General features: G+C 42.8%; 1 protein-coding gene across 3 annotated transcripts in view; it reads left to right on the forward strand.

Annotated features, from left to right (window-relative positions):
* Positions 1 to 17,979, forward strand: part of LOC122564320 (androgen-dependent TFPI-regulating protein-like) — a 133,851-nt gene that overhangs the window by 41,979 nt on the left and 73,893 nt on the right. For 2 of the 3 annotated variants that reach the window (XM_043719030.1, XM_043719029.1), the window contains exon 2: positions 6,444 to 6,560. The exons of the other annotated variant lie outside the window; for it this stretch is intronic. In XM_043719030.1, coding sequence (XP_043574965.1) covers positions 6,444 to 6,560 — 117 coding nt within the window. The remainder of the gene's footprint in view (positions 1 to 6,443; positions 6,561 to 17,979) is intronic. 3 annotated transcript variants of the gene reach the window in all.

Raw genomic sequence — 17,979 nt, forward strand, 5'->3', positions numbered from 1 at the left:
TCCACAGGTCGGTGCAACATCGAGGGCCGAAGGGCCTGTACTGTGCTGTCATGTTTAATGTTCTATTTGTGATAACTCTGGGAATAGCAGTGCTTGACTTCCAAGTGTTACCCCAGTGAGGCATGACAAGCCACATTTAATTGAATGGTGACATAAGCTATTCCTGATCCCATATTCCTAATTTGTCATTTGATTTTGTTGAGCAAGAATATCATTGTTTCTTTGTTAAATGTTATCTCTTTAGTCTGTCACACTCATTTCATTTTAGTTACTATAGTAACATGAATCATACCACTGCTCATTATATTGCAAGGGAAATCTGGTAAATTGCTGTCACTGTTCTCTGTCCATTTAGAGATCTACAAGGCCTGATTGGTCTAGTGCTGTTGAGGAAAATCACCTGGTAGTCCAATGAGAAGAGACATTTCCTTTAAACTAGATGTAGTTCATTGCATGATAGCAACCAGGTGCAATACTAAGATAGACATTGATAATGAGACGAAAGGGAGACCTTGATGTTAGATCTTATTCCTTCAAGATCCAAAGCTGTTTCTTTTCCCAAATTCATTTGACATTAACATACTGGGCAATTCTAAAAGCATTCCTCAGCATAATCTTCATACAACAGTTACATTTTTGTGGGAAACTGAGAGCTACTTTTAACTTTTCTTTTAATGCATGACTTTGATAACATATCTTCAAATGTGTGTCCCAGTACTATATATTAGCCATTGTTGACATGTGAGATTAATCCATATAATTACAACTCACACCCAAATGAATTTGGTGCTACAATTTTTTTCATAGCTATAGAAAACATTGAGCTTGGTCACACTCACAAGAAATGCACACGGTTGGAAATATTTTTAAAGACTTTTTGAAATCAGCTATAAGCCTTTAGGGATAAGAGTGACCTAGTTTTAACTAAAAAAGCCATGCTGTATTTCAATGCAGTCTTTGTTTGTTTGAAGGAGAAGGATCAGTTCAGTCATGTGGTTATTTTTGGTTTTGTGAGCTTGTTGGAAAATGTACATTTTGATTCTCCAAGTTGATGTATCGGTTCTCAGGGTAGGTACCTTTCTAAGCAATGCTGTGAAAAAGTGAGAATGAAATGAAGCAGAAAGCTCGGGTATAATATTAACAGTCCAAACAATTTAATTGTATTCAACATCTTGAGTGCTTGTCGCCTATATTCTGTTGCTCACAAGACAAACATGCCACATTAAAATTCCATTTCACGAGCAATCCTGCCCATTGACACATGCAGACATTGTAATTATTTTAAGCAACCTGTTTAACCATGTTATGACACACATGTGAGACAAATAATCTTGAATAGTTGCAGATAATAACTCAGTTTCAATCTGGTGCATTCTCTCAACCAATCACCATCAACTTGACACTTTTAAACTTATTTAAACACTTTGGGGTAAGTGTTCCTTGTGCATTCTCCGTGGCACACCTCAACCAATTGGTCATCTTGCCAATGAAGCAGCACCTGCTCACTTATGAAGCATAAATTATTGTTTCCCCTAAAATGTGGTATTCTTGCATTTATCCTGATGAGTGCAAAATGAAAAGCTTTGACAGCATGTCTCCTTTATCAGCAAAGTCCTGGTTTGGTAACTGTTGTCTTTCCTCCTTCATTTGTTTTTGCCCTTCTACTGAGAATTATTTGCTGACATGTCATTACGTTACCACATATTTTGGACTCCGAAATTCCTCTCCTCCCTCACCAATAATGAGTTGCTTTCCCTTCCTGCTGAGCAAGATAATGAATCATTCTAGCCTGGGCAGCATGGTGGCTCAGTGAGTAGCACTGCTGCCTCACAGCACCAGGAATCTGGGAAGGAAATTTTCCATGTTTATCTTGCCTATATGTGACTCCAGACCTACAGCAATGTGTTTGGCTCTTAAACTCCCTCAGAAATCTCTAGCAAACTCAATGGCAAGCAAAGATGTGAAACTTCTGGCCTACCAGTGATGCCCACATCCCATAAAAGAATAAAATGAATTGAATATACGTGTCGTGGTTTTACAAAGAAGTATAAACCTTAAAACATGCATAGGGCTGGAATGATACAGTTCATTGGATGTGAGAAGGTGGAAGGTGGTGAGGAAGAAAAGGCATCCTGATCATATGGGGGTTGATGAAGCTCAGGAGTCAAAGCTATCAGCAAGATGGATTCAAGGTCTGCAATATGTGACTCAGCCATGTTTCAGTCTTTGACCAGCAAGATTCCATTCTCTGAAGTCTCTGAGCAATTTTATGAAACTATTTCTTGAATTATGGATTGATCTACTCTTAAACCCATTGTTAATGTCTTGTGTAGATTAGATTAGATTAGATTAGATTAGATTAGATTAGATTAGATTAGATTAGAATTAGCCCGGTTGGTGGTGGTGGTGTTTAGATTAGATTACTAACAGTATGGAAACAGGCCCTTCAGCCCAACAAGTCCACACCAACACTCCGAAGAGCAACCCACCCAGACCCATTCCCCTACATGTACCCCTACAGAGGAAACCCACGCAGACACGGGGAGAATGTGCAAACTCCACACAGTCTCTGGCGCTGTGAGGCAGAAGTGCTAACCACTGTGCCACCGTGCCGCCCACACATGTAGGCCATGTGTAGATCTCTCCAGCGATATCTCTGTCTCACTGGCACCATTCAACACCCATTGTTTCCCTTCATCACTTCATACTCTCTTCAAAGTTTTTTGGCTCTAAAGAATGGAAGCTCCCATGCCTGGGCTCATGTCAAAATTTACAGTGAACAAGAAGTTTTAGTATGAAAATGAACAAATTAAAGAAACCTCAGTGAATCACCCAAGGCTCTGATTGGCGTGGTGGTCGCTGCTTCTGGCCAATTGTTTCAGTGCTCCCTTTGTCTCCTCAGATGAGTGGGAGACAACCTGCTCCTTTGTATCTTTGTATGCCAATGAAGGAATCTCCCTCCAGAGGCTGCTGCTTCAGTGACATCAATACAGTGGCTCTCAGTGGCCTGTCATCATGTACCAGAGCAAAGAAGGCAATTACATTGCTAACGGCACGAGAGCCTGTTTCTCTGACCACATTGTCAGCTATTCATTAAATCTGTGATGAAGAAACCTGCTTTGTTGGCTTGGTGAGCTACTCCTGCCAACCTTTGCAACAGCATCTTATGCGTCTCTTTCTCTCCCTCACAGCTTCCAGCAGCACCTCAAGGTTTGCAGTTGGAAAAAATAGGCTGGCCTTATCCCACATGCCCATCTTTTGCCTGCTCCTCCTGATGAGTTCCAGATCAGGTGCATCCAGATCCAAAATGGCTGTCAGTGATGGCTGGCAGGATGCCTGAAGTGGGCAGTCCTCATCCCTCCGGCAGATGTCACCATGAAGTGGCTATCAGAACTACCTTCCGGCTAACTCATAGCTGGGAAAATTGAGGGCGATGACACCTGCTTCGTCCATCCACATGTGAGATTGCAATCTGGGAATAGTTCAAAAATGATTAAATTCATGTCTCCAGAGGTGGAATCCTGCATGGATGTTAGATGGAAGCCTTCAGTGCCAGGGAATACAGTTGGGTGAACATACTTTCATCAATATGAACCCTCAATGGTGAGTTGAGAGTGACTGCCCTTGACATCAAGGTGGCAGTTGACTGAGTCTGGCAACAAGAAGCCCTAGCAAAATTAGAATCGAGAGGAATTGGGGAAATCTTGGCTCTGTTTGGAATCATACCTGGCATAAAGGAAGATAATTGTGGCTGTCCGTCATCTCAGCTACAGAACATCCCTGTTGGAATTCCTCCGTGTAGTGCCTAAGGTCCAACCATCTTCAGCTGCTTCATTTAGGATCTTCTCTCCATCATAAGGTCAGAATTGGGGATGTGTGCTAATTATGCAATGTTCAGCACCGTTCATGACCCTTCACATAGTGAAGTCCATGTATAAATGCAACAAGACTTGGACAATATCCAGATTTGGGCTGACAAATCGCAAGTAACATTTATGCCACACATCCTGCTAACGGCCATCTTCAACAAGAGCGAATCTAACCATCATCCCTTTGCATTAATGGCATTATCTTCACTGAATTCCCCATTATCAACATCCTAAGAGTTACCATTGACCAGAAACAGAACTGGATCTGCCATATAAATACTGTGATAACAAGAGCAAGTCAGAGGCTAAGAATCCTATACCATAGCTCCTGCCCGCCGAAAGCCTGTCTACCATCTACAAATCACAAGTGAGGAGTGAATTACCTGGATGGGTGAAAACAACACTTGAAGCTTGACATCATCCAGGCCAAAGCAACCTGGTTGTTTGGGATGGCATCCACAAACATTCACTCCCTCCCACCATTGCTGCACAGTAGCAGCAGTATGTAAAATCCAAAAGATGCACTGCAAAAATTCAACAAGGGTCCGAAGACAGCACCCTCCAAATCCATAGACCAATATCATGAAACGTAAAGTCAGAGAGATGGGAACACCAATCCCTTGTAAATTCTGCCCTGGTGAGATGGGAACCCATGTGCCCAAAATATTTTGTTAAGTCCTGGATTGCTAGACATTACCACTATGCCACCAGCTCCCTAACATACAGGTCAATCATAAACATTTAAAAAGATGACTTTTCTAGAACAGCACTACAAACCAAACCCTATCTTAAAAGCCTTTGCTCTGTTATTGAGCCATTAAGCCACTATTGCCCTAAATCCACAGAGTTCTATCTTTTTAACAAGTCTTCTGTGTAGCAATACCGGCAGAAAGCACTGCAGGGGTTGAATTGCGAATACTATTGGAAGTGAGTTTGCCTTTGTTAGCCAGCTCACTCCACAACCATTCAGTAGTCATCGGGCCATAACTGTGACTGACTCAGAATTTCAGACCCTCATTTGAGAATTTCTGGCTAATCAAATAGTTTACGACTCCCTTTTCCAGCAACAGCACCAGATGTGATGGATCTACAGATCCATGAGTTGCCATCGATCAGTATAAAGTTAAGCCTGGGGTGTGGCTAGGGCCAGATTGGCAGACCTTAGTGAGCAGGTCAAAACCTTGCCTTGAGGAGGGGAGAATGAATTGGTTCCAACAGACACTGAGCCTGAATAGAAGGTATCTTCCCTTGTTCTGCCAGGTTTAATCTACACGGGCAAAATCTCAGCAGTGACGAAAGGAAGCCCTAAACTTCCCATTAATGACTCATAGCTGAATGAACCACCAAATGTGTCTTTGTTGTCCGTTGAATGGCGGTGGGCTAGATGGTTGGTGAACATGGTGCCATAGCTTGGCATCCAATTTTATGGCCTCCCTGCCTGATATGGGGTCTGTAACATTCCAGGCCAGATACTATAAATCTGAATTACTCAGAACCTGTAATGTTTCAGGTCAATGATGACCCTTCATTAGAATGCACTTAGTCAAAGGCCCTCCGAAACTATACATCTACAGTATTCATTGAACTACTTTGACTAATACTCTGAAGTCACTGATGTATAACATCAATTCGCTGAGACCCAATTTACTCTCAGCAAATTCCTGCTATTTCTTCTTGATCAACTCAATCTTTTCCAAATGAAAGTTTATTTTGCATCTTTGTTTTCTAATATTGCCCCAACACAGATGTTCGCATGGTTGAATGGTACCTTTCTTAATTTACCCCTCTCTTTCGTGAATAGTCTTAGTGTTAGCAGGCCTCTACTTCTCTGACTCTATTCTGTATATAGTGAGGATTGAAAGGTTGTGATCAATGTCTCTATTATTTCTAACTCTGCATCTTTCCATTATTTTGGATGCATTCTATCTGAAGCAGATGGTTTCCCTTTTAAGTCCCTCTAATATGCCTTCCATATCTATTGAGATTTTCTCTAGAATCTCCTTCCTTTTTGTTTTAGTGTAATCTTACCACACCCTTCCTTACTCTAACAATGTAAGAGTAGATGAAAAAGACCCTGGAATGTTTTGAACCTGCTCTGCCATCTAATGAGATTATAGCTGTTCCTTGACCTCAACTTCATTTCCCACCTAATTCTTGATTCTCTTAGAGTTCATGCAAACGCTTTTCAACTGACCTATCTTTCTTGTCTCTCAAACTTTTTTCTAGTCCTTACTTCATCAATCTCTTCCCTTCCCTTCCAATTCCCACGTTACCTACCTTCTTGTTACCCCCTTTCTCAGCTCCTCTCTTTCTCTCATCCCCTCTCTCTCTCATATCCCCAGCTTCACTCACCAAACATTTTTTTTGTTCCCCAACCTTTCTACTTCCCATCTTCCTCTTCTGCTCTGCTTCCCATACAGTTAGACCTGAAAGCCTTGGTCTCCACACCTTGTATGTAACATCAGGAGAGATTACATAACTAACTGGATAAAGTGGGTCTTGGGAGCCTGCACTGTACCTTGGCAACAATGCTGTTTATGTACTGCTCTTAAATTTTCTGATTTATTTTTCTAGTTTCTGCAGACATTTTTCAATGGGTTGAGTATCCTGGTAGATATATTGGGACCTATGATGTGGATTCGGTCACTAAGAGATCTCTTTTTCTCAGTCCTGGCGTTTCCTGTTGGCACTGTAAGTAGAAATTATACTAATTGTTTTGGAAATCTATATATTTTTGCAAGAAACCAGGAGCAAAAGTGTTTTTTTTAATGTTAATCTACTGTACTTTGAAATCCAAAGTCTGGAAACATGTGTTTCCCAGATTTTGGTGAGTTAGGAGGTAATGTACTTCCTCTCACTTACTCTTTATTACCGGTATACAATTGGCTGGCTCGTTCAGTTTTGGGTCAATGGTAACCTCCAGGATGTTGAGATTCAGCAATTGTCATTTCATTGATCATCAAGGGGCAATAGTTGGATTCGCTTTTACTGGAACAGATCATTGCCTAACACATATATAGCACAAATGTTACTTGCCTAGGTACTGTTCAGATCTTGTTGCATATAGATACAGACATCTTCCATATCTGAGGAGTTGTGACTAGCGTTGAGCATTGTGCAATCATCAGCAAGCACCTCAACTTATGATCTTTTGTTGAAGGTTTCATTGATGGCCAGGCCTATGACATTACTCTGACAAATTGCTGCAGTGTTGTTCTGAGCCTGAGAGGATTGAGCTACAGTCATCCTCTGCTCTAAATAACAAAGGGTTTACCCCTAATTTCTATTGACTTCGGTTTCTCTGAGGCTTCATGATTATACACTTTGTCAAATGCTGTCCCAATGTCAAGGGCAGTTATTCTTGCCTCTCTGCTGAAACTCAGCTGTTTCTATCCATGTTTGGACCAAGTCTGGAATTTGGTCAGGAACTGAATGGCCATAGTGGAACCCAAACAGATACGTGTATAGATTATTCCTTTGTAAAAGCCACTTCATAACACTGTTGATGACCTCTTCCACCACTTTGTTGATGATTTAGAGTAGACTCATAGATGGTAACTTGGTAAAAACAATGACTGCAGATGCTGGAAACCAGATTCTGGATTAGTGGTGCTGGAAGAGCACAGCAGTTCAGGCAGCATCCAGGGAGCTTCGAAATCGACGTTTCGGACAAAAGCCCTTCATCAGGTAACTGGTCAATTGAGATTTGTTCTGTTTGTTGTGGATAAGTCAATCCTGGACAATTTTTCATGTAACTGGGCAGACACCATTGTTGAACCTGGAACAGCTTTTCCAGGGACATAGCTAGTTCTTCAATACTCTTGCTGGAATGTTGTCAAATCTCCTAGTTTTTACAGTATCCAGTGCCTTTAGTCATGTTTTGATGTCACTTAGGATGAATTTAAATTGTTTAAAACTAGTGTCCCTGCTGCTGGGAACTTCAGGAAGAACCTGAGATGAATCATTCACTTGACGCTTCTGACTGAGGATTGAGACAAATTCTTCAACCTTGCTATTGGTTCTGAAGAAAGGTCACAGGACTTAAGATATTAACTCTGGTTTTTCTGCATAGATGCTGCCAGGCCTGCTGAGATTCTCCAACACTTTCTCTTTGTGTGTGTTTCAAAAAACTTTGGTTCTGGAAACACATGTAGGACAGTAGGTATCTTCCATTAGAGGCATTGTATTCTGAACTGGAGGAGAAATAGTGGATAGCATAGAAGCACAGAGCCATAGAAATGAAACAGCACCATAAGGGATCACTCAGTCCATCTTGTCCATGCCAACCCAAAGACACCCAGATGCCCTTTCTAATGCCATCTTCCTGCACATGTGTGATAGCCATGCAGCTTACAGCATTTAAGGTGTTGATCCAGGTACACTTTGAAAGAGTTTTAGGTCTCTGCTACCACCACCTACTCAGCCAGCAAATTCCAGACACCCACCATCCTATACGTAAAAATGTTTTTCCTCCCATACCCTCTAATCCTTCTGTCACTTAACTTGAATTTATGACTCCTAGTTTTTGAACTTTCAGCCAAGGGAAAAAGGTTCCCCCTGTCTACCCCTCATAATTTTGTATACCTCAATCATGTCACCTCTTAGCTTTCTCTGTATTCCAAGATAAACAACCCCAACTTATCCTCATGGCTACAATTCTCTAGCCCTGACAACATTCTAACAAATCTCCAGAGCAATGTCCTCCTTCCTGCAATGTGGTGACCAGAACTGCACACAATATTCAAGTTGTGGCCTTACCAGTGCCTTATACAAATTCAGGTCATGCTATGGTACGATTTGAACCCACAATTAGCTTGGAGATGTGGACTACTAATCTCGTGACATGACCACTGTGCCATCATCTCCCTAGTCAATGTCTGAAAGAATGCATTGTTGTTAGTTGTTTTTAATTTCACCTCCACCATATTATTTTGAGTGTGAATTTCCCAGGGCTTTAATAAATCAGATATTTTTTAAATCAACAGTATCGCACAGTTACTTATTAGGCTGGCTTTAATTCAGGTTTTATTTAATTCTTGAATGTTGAATCGTGTCCTCAAAGCATTAACTTGAGTTTTGGATTACTGGTTCTTTGACATTACCATTATACCGCCAGATCCTTTTAACCTGTGTTCCAAATACTATGACTATCTTCCTTTGTGTGTGGGTGGGTGTCTCTCTTCAGAAATATTTTTCTGTACCTTTGACAGAGGCAGAAGAGGAACAGGAGGAACAGGAGACAAAAGTTGTTAAATCATGGAGACAGAGGAAAAAGATATAAAACTGGTGTAGATTTAATGTGTGAAAGGGAGACGACTGTATTTTGCTACTAAGTGCCAAGTACAGAAGATACAAAGAGGACATGGCAGTGGGGAGAGGGCATGAAAAAACGGAAAGAAAATTGAGAACTGACATACTGCATCGGTTTGTGCAGTTACTGAGACCGCAAGGCTGGAAAGTGCAGGAAATGAGTCACTGTTCCCTGAGCTTGCCTTTTGCTTCCCTGGGATATTGCAGCATACCCAGGACAGAAATGTCAGCATGAGAGCTGGGTGGTTTATTGAAATGGAAATGGCTGGGAGGTTGGATCCATTTCCACAGACAGAGCAGAAGTATCCCTCAAACTATCATTCAATCTGCATTTGATTTCGCTGATTATATAAAGGAGAGTGCATTGTGATCAAGGTAAGACAGAGGGAATGGTCCCTTTGGAATGCTGACAAAAAGAAAGAGTGGGAAAGATGTGTTTGGTGGTGGCATTCTGCTGGAAGTGGCAAGGATGAACCTCTGAATGCAGACACTGATGGGGTGGAAAGTAAGGACAAATAAAACCATGTAGTTCTTCTGGAAAGAGGTTGAAGGGGGAAGGGAAGAAGTGGAGAAGATGGGTCGGACATGGCTGAAGGCCCTGTCAACTGCAATTTGGGGAATCCTTGGTTGTGGAAGAAAACAGTTATGTCAGAGGCAACCTAGTAGAAGGTGGCATTATCAGAATAGATGTGATGGAAATGGAGAAACTGGGAAAATGGAATGGCATCCTTGCAGGAAGCAAGGTGTAAAGAAATGTAATTACTGTATCTATGGAAGCCAATGGGCTTGTAATGGATATTATTAGACAGTCCATCCTCAGAAACAGAAACAATGAAGTCATGGAACAGAAGGGAAGAGTTAAATGGAAAGAAAAGAAAGATTCAAAGAACCTTCAAAGAGATTATCTGGTGGGGGGAATAGACAGCCATGGCTGACAAAGGAAGCCTATAAAGTGGCTAAGAGCACTGGGAAATCAGAAGATTGGGAAGACTACAAAAACAAACAGGATAACAAAGAGAGAAATAAGGAAGGAGAGAATCAAATATGAAGGTAAGCTAGCTAGTAATATTAGAAATGATAGTAAAAGTTTCTTTCAATACATAGGAAACGAACGAGAGGCAAAAGTAGAAATTGGGCCGCTCCAAATTGATGCAAGAAGGCTAGTGCTGGGAGACAAGGAAATAGCTAAAGAACTTTGTGTCAGTCTTCACAGTGGAAGACATGAGTAATATCCCCACAATTAAGGAGAGTCAAGAATTGAGTATGGTAGCCATTACAAAAGAGGAAGTGCTAGAAAAGCAAAAAGGTCTAAAAATTGTTAATCTCCTGGCCCCAATCTCCCGGGCTACAGGGAGAAAGTGAGGACTGCAGATGCTGGAGATCAGAGCTGATAAATGTGTTGCTGGAAAAGCGCAGCAGGTCAGGCAGCATTCTGAAGAAGGGCTTATGCCTGAAATGTCGATTCTCCTGCTCCTTGGATGCTGCGCTTTTCCAGCAACACATTTTTCAGCTCCAATGGGCTACATCCGAGAGTTCTGAGGGAAGTGGCTGATGAAATAGCAGAGGCTATTGTAATCTTTCAAAAATCACTGGAGTCAGGGAAAGTCCCAGATGATTGGAAATCGCTGTTATAACCCCCTCGTTTAAGAAAGGATCAAGAATAAAAGATGGAAAATTATAGGCCGATTAACCTAACCTTGGTTGTAGGTAACATTCTAGAATCCATCGTTAAGGATGAGATTTCTAAATTCTTAAAAGTGCAGGGTCGGATTAGAACATGTCAGCATGAATTTAGTGAGGGGAGGTAGTGCCTGACAAATCTGTTAGAATTCTTTGAAGAGGTAGCAAGTAGGTTAGACCAGAGAAACCCGGTGGATGTTATCTGCCTAGACTTCCAAAGGCCTTTGATAAGATGCCTCACAGAAGGCTGCTGAGTAAAGTGAGGGCCCATGATGTTCAAGGTGAGCTACCAGTATGGATTAAGGATTAGCTGTCTGATGGAAGGTAGAGAGTTGGGATAAAAAGTTCCATTTCAGAATGGCAGCTAGTGAAAAGTGGTGTCCTGAAGGGTTCAGTGTTAGGCCCGCATATGTTCACTTTTTATATATTAATGATCTGGATGAAGGGACTGGGGGCATTCTGAGGGCAGTCCAAAGATGTGCAGGTCAGGTGAATTGGCTGCATTAAATTGCCCATAGTGTTAGGTGCATTAGTTAGAGGGAAATGGGTCGGTGTGGACTTGGTGGGCCGAAGGGCCTGTAGGGAATCTAATCTAATCTAATTCTGGCGATGTTCGCCGATGATACGATGTTAGGCAGACAGGCAGGTAACTGAGGAGGTGGGAAAGCTGCAGAAAGATTTAGATAGTTTAGGTAGTGTCCAAGAAATGGCTGATGAATTTCAATGTGAGCAAATGCGAGGTTTTGTACTTCGGAAAAAAGAATACAGGGACGAGCTATTTTCTAAACAGTGAGAAAATTCATAAAGCCAAAATACAAAGGGATCTCAGAGTGCTAGTCCAGGATTCTCTAAAGGTTGACTTGCAGATTGAGTCTGAGATTAAGAAAGCAGATGTAATGCTGTCATTTATCTTGAGGGTTGGAATATAAAAGCAGCGATATGCTACTGAGACTTTATAAAGCTCTAGTTAGGTCCCATTTAGAATACTGTGTCCAGTTTTGGGCCGCACATTTGGAGTACTGTGTCCAGTTTTGGGCCGCACACCTCAGGAAGGACATACTGGCACTGGAGTGTGTCCAGCAGAAATTCACACGAATGATCCCTGGAATGGTAGGCTTAACATATGATGATCAGCTGAGGATCCTGGGATTGTATTCATTAGAGTTTAGAAGGTTGAGGGGAGATCTAATAGAAACTTGGGTCTTATTGTCTGAAATATAGGCTGAGTGAAGGTAAGAGAAGGATAGCAATTGAAAACAAAACTGATGAATTTTTACAACTTCAGACAACAGCAGGAACAAACACTGAAGACCTCGTTGTTGTACTAGAGAAAGAGTTGTGCACGGGGTCCAGAGTAGGACTAGAACAAGAATAGTTTCACAGAGTGACAGGCATAGCTGGGATCCAGGTAGGTACACATGGTCACACCTTTGATTGGGAAAAAATGAGATGGATTAAAGGAGACGTTGATCAACAATTTGAATTGATGTATTGAATTCAATAACTACAGAAACTGAACCAAAAACAGAAATTGCTACAGGACCTCAGCAGGTTTGGCAACATCTGTAAAAAGAAAACAGATTCAAGTTTCAGGTCCAGGAACAATTCTTTGGAACTGATTGTAGCTAGGAAAATGTGGTATATATACTGAAGATGGGTTGGGAGGATGGGAGAGGAGTAAATGCTAACTGGAGATGGAGCCTACAGAGAGCGAACAATTAGGCAGACAAAATAACTAATAATGGGGAGGCGAGAAGGAAAAGCTACTATGGGGACCATTGGTGGGTGAAAATGGGTTGGCTGAGATGAAAGCAGTCTATATGATATTAAAACCTGGGGTGTGGGTTGGGTAAAGGACATGAAGCAAGGTTATCAGCCCTAAACGTGATACCTAAAGGCTGCAAGGTCTCCAAGCAGAATATGAGATGCAGTTGTTCCAACTTGCACTGAGCCTCACTGGAGCATTGCAGCAGATGTGAGGCAGACATATTAGCCAGAGAACATAGTGGTGCGCTGAAATGGTAGGCAACGTGTCATTTTTGCAGATAGAATGTAGCCATTGTGCAAGACAATCACCCAGTCTATGTTTTGTCTCTCTAATGCAGAGGAACCAGTAAGGCATTCAACAAGGTTCCTCATGGGAGACTGGTGAGCAAGGTTCGATCTCATGAAATACAGGGAGAACTAGCCATTTGATACAGAACTGGCTCAAAAGGTAGAAAACAGAGGGTGGTGGTGGAGGGTTGTTTTTCAGACTGGAGGCCTGTGACGAGTGGAGTGCCACAAGGATCTGTGTTGGGTCCATTGCTTTTCTTCATTTATATAAATGATTTGGATGCGAGCATATGAGGGCAAGTTAGTAAGTTTGCAGATGACACCAAAGTTGGAGGTGTAGTGGACAGCGAAGAGAGTTACCTCAGATTACAATGGGATCTTGATAAGATGGACCAATGGGCTGAGGAGTGGCAGATGGAGTTTAATTTAGACAGGCGGCACGGTGGCTCAGTGATTAGCACTGGTGTCTCACAGCACCAGGGTCCCAGGTTCAATTCCAGCCTCGGGTGACTGTCTGTGTGGAGTTTGCACATTCTCCCCGTGTCTGCATGGATTTCCTCCCACTGTCCAAAGATGTGCAGGTTAGGTGAATTGGCCATGCTAAATTGCCCATAGTGTTAGGTGCATTAGGTAGAGGGAAATGGGTCTGGGTGGGTTACTCTTCGGAGGGTCAGTGTGGACTGGTTGGGCCAAAGGGCCTGTTTCCAAACTGTAGGGAATCTAAATCTAAATCTAGATACATGTGAGGTGTTGCATTTTGAGAAAGCAAGTCAGAGCAGGACTTATACACTTAATGGTAAGGTCTTGGGGAGTGTTGCTGAACAAAGAGACCTTGGAGTGCAGGTTCATAGCTCCTTGAAAGTGGAGTCACAGGTAGATAGGATAGTGAAGAAGGCATTTGGTATGATATCTTTATTGGTCAGAGTATTGAGTACAGGAGTTGGGAGGTCATGTTGTGGTTGTACAGGACATTGGTACGGCCACTGTTGGAATATTGTGTGTATTTCTGGTGTCCCTCCTATTGAAAAGATATTGTGAAACTTGAAAGGGTTCAGAAAAGGATGTTGCCAGGGTTGGAGGATTTGAGCTATTGGGAGAGGCTAAATCGGCTGGGGCTGTTTTCCCTGGAGCATCAGTGGCTGAGGGGTAACCTTGTAGAGGTTTATAAAATGGTGAGGGGCTTGGATAGGGTAAATAGACAAAATATTTTCCCTGGGGTGGGGGAGTCCAGAACTAGAGAGCATAGGTTTACGGTGAGAGAGGAAAGATTTTAAAAAAAAAAGGGACCTAAAAGGCCACTTTTTCACAGAGGATGGTGTGTGTATGGAATGAGCTGCTAGAAGAAGTGGTGGAGGCTGGTACAATTGCAGCATTTAAAAGGCAGATGGATGGGTATATGAATAGGAAGGGTTTGGAGGGATATGGGCCGGATGCTGGCAGGTGGGACTAGATTAGGTTAGGATATCTGGTCGCCATGGATGGCTTGGACCGAAGGGTCTGTTTCCGTGCTGTATGTCTGTCTCTGAGACCCATTGTGAGCAGTGAATGCAGTACATTAGATTGAGTGAAGTGCAGATAAATCGCTGCTCCACCTGGAAAGGTGTGTCTGGGGCCTTGGATAATGTGGAGGAAGGAAGTAAAGGGACACGTGTTACATATTCTGTGATTGCATGTGAAGGTGCCATGGGGTTTTAGGAGATGTTGGGATTGGAGGAGGAGTGGACTTGGATGTCCCAGAGGGAACGGTCCCAGCTGCAAGTTCACAAGAGAGGAGAGGGGAATATATGTCTGATAGTGGCATCCCACAGGAGGTAGCGGAATTGACAGCTTATAATCCTTTGGATATGAATGCTGTTGGGATAGTAAGTGAGGACCTGGGGAACCCTATAACTGTAGTAGGATGGAAGAGAAGAGGAGAGCGCAGAAGTGCGGGAATTGGACCAAGCTCGGCTGAGGGCCCTGTCAACCATGGTGGGGAAACCTTGTATGAGGAGAAAAGTGAATATTTCTGGGGCTTTCCTGCAGATGATGACATTGTCAGAACAGATGCAATGGAGACAGAGACACAGGAAGAACGGAATGGAGTCAATACAGGAAGCAGAGTGTGAGAATGTATAGTCAAGATAATTCTAGGAATCGATGGGTTTGTGGTCAATGTCCATGGCCAGACTATCCCCGGCCCCCCAACCGCCCAGAAATGGATGCAGCGGCTGAGGAAAGTGAGACAGAAATCAGAAATGGAACAGGTGAAGATGAAAGCAGGTTGGAAATTGTAAGCAAAATTGATTTTTTTTCAATTCTGGACAAGAGAGGAAGTCAATACTGATAACATCATTGATGTTTTGGAGAAAGAGTTGTGGAGTGGAACTCCAGGAGGTTTGGAACAAGGAATGTTCTACATAATCACAATTAGTTAATTTTACATCTGAAAGAATGTGCTGCTGTTAGTTGTTCTGTTGCCTACATCCTATTACCTCAGGCGTCAGAGCCTCCATTTGCCGAAGGGTGTGAGGGAGGAGCAAAGGACTGCTGGGAAGGTGAGTAAAAAACTTTTTGTTTTGAACAGAACAGAGAGTGCGGAGAGAAACGAGGGCTGCCGGGAAGTTTTTAAGTGGGTGAGATCTAAACCTGAGGCCCTACATGGTAGGGCCTTCCTCCCGCCCACCTCCTCTAATCTTACTAAGTGTCTGTAAACTCGGTAAGTTTTCAGGTTTTATCTTTTTTTTCTTTTCTTCACTTCCTTTGTTTAGTCCTGTGCGGGCTTTCAGCATAGCAGGACATGGATGTTAGGGCAGTTGCATGTTCCTCCTGCAGAATGTGGAAGGTGAGAGACACTTCGCATGTCTCTGCCCACTACATCTGCGGGAAGTGCACCCAACTCCAGCTCCTTGAAAACTGAGTTAGGGAACTGGAGCTGAAGCTGGATGAACTACGGATCATCCGGGAGGCTGAGGGAGAAATTGAGAGGATGTACAGGGAGGTCGTTACTCCTCAGACACAGGATAAGGACAACTGGGTTACAGTCAGAAATAAGATGATGAACTTAGAGCATGGATCAGTACTTGGGGCTATGATGCTGTGGCCATAACGGAGGCATGGGTTTCACTGGGGCAGGAATGGTTGCTTGATGTACCAGGGTTTAGATAGTTTTAAAAAAAACAGGGAGGATGGAAAAAGAGCAGGTGATGTGGCATTGTTAATCAGTGCATCACAGCTACAGAAACAAAGGTTGTTGAGGAAGGTTTGTCTGCTGAGTCAGTATGGGTGGACGTTAGGAACAGCAAGAGAACAGCCACCTCATTGGGGATTTTCTACAGACCCCCTAATAGCAGTAGAGAGATTGAAGAACTCATAGGCAGGCAGATTTTGGAAAAGTGCAGATGTAGAAAGGTTGTTGTTATGGGTGATTTCAACTTTCCCAATATCAATTGGAACCTCCTTAGTGCAGATGGTGTGGATGGAGCCGTTTTTGTCAGGTGTGTTCAGGAGGGTTTCCTTACTCAGTGTGGAGAAAGACTGACGAGGGGAGAGGCCATTTTGGATTTGGTGCTCAACAATGTGTAAGGACAGGTGTCAGATATCGCAGTAGGAGAGTACTTTGTTGACAGTGATCACAACTGTCTCACATTTACCATAATTTGGAGATGCCGATGTTGGACTGGGGTGTACAATGTTAAAAATCACACACCACCAGGTTATAGTCCAACAGGATTAATTGGAAGCACTAGCTTTTGGAGTGCTGTTGACAACCACCTGATGAAGGAGCAGCGCTCCGAAAGCTAGTGCTTCCAATTAATCCTGTTGGACTATAACCTGGTTTGTGTGATTTTTAACATTTACCATAGCCTTGGAGAGGGAAAGGAGCATTTACTGAGGGAAGATATTTAATTGGGGAAAAGGAAATTATGACACTATCAGACAGGAGTTGGGAATACAGACTGGGAGCAATTGTTCCACAGAAAGGGCACAGCAGACATGTGGAGACTGTTTAAGGAGCAGTTGTTGCAAGTGATGCACAAATTTGTTCCTCTGAGACAGATAAGAAGGGCTATGATTAAGGAACCTTGGATGACAAGAACCGAGGAGCTTCTCGTCAAAAGGAAGAAGGCAGCTTACGGAAGGTGAAGAAAGCAAGGATCTAGCACAGCTTTAGAGGATCACAGGCTTGCTAGAAAGGAGCTCAGAAATGGACTGAGGAGACCCAGGCAGGGGCATGAAAAAGGCTTGGCAAGAAGGATTAGCGAGAACCCATAGGCATTTTACTCCTACGTGAGGAATAAAAAAATGATCAGGGAAAAGGTAGGGCCAGTCAGCGATAGCATAGAGAACTTGTGTGTGGAGTCTGAGCAGATAGAGGAAGCCCTAAATGAGTTTTTTGCTTCAGTTTTCACTAAGGAAAGGGACCTTGTTGTGAATGAGAACTTTGAGGAGCTGGGATATAGGCTTGACCAGATCAAGCTTGATGAAGTTGATGTGCTGGTAATTTTGGCAAATATTAAGATTGATAAGTCCCCAGGGCCAGACCAGATTTATCCGAGGCTGCTCCGGGAAGCGAGAAAGGAGGTTGCTAAGCCATTGGCGAAGATCTTTGCCTCCTCACTCTCCATAGGAGTCATACCAGAGGATTGGAATGAGGTGATCCATTTCAGTTGCATGACACTATGATCTTTTGCTTTAAATTCTGTGTCTTATGATCCTGCTCCACAGCTACCTGATGAAAGAGCAGCGCTCCGAAAGCTAGTGCTTCCAAATGAAACTCTTGGACCATAACCTGGTGCTGTGTGATTTTTAACCTTATTGTCAACAGCAGACTGCTGCTTTTGAAAAGATGACAGCAAAGCTACCTTCTACTGATGTTTCAGCAGGTTTATTCACACTAGCAATGACAGGTGCCTCATGAGAAGGGACCAGGAGCAGTTCTCAGTCAAGTGCAAACTGATGGAACGTGAAACCTGTTCCATTTTATGTTGATAGCTTTGACAGAGATTGAACAGCAGAAAACAAAGGAAGTGTTACTAGTTACACAGGGCTTTGAAAGATTCACAGACTATCTCATGGAACTTCA

This window comes from Chiloscyllium plagiosum, chromosome 29 (genome assembly GCF_004010195.1).
Source record: "Chiloscyllium plagiosum isolate BGI_BamShark_2017 chromosome 29, ASM401019v2, whole genome shotgun sequence".
NCBI lineage: Eukaryota > Metazoa > Chordata > Chondrichthyes > Orectolobiformes > Hemiscylliidae > Chiloscyllium > Chiloscyllium plagiosum.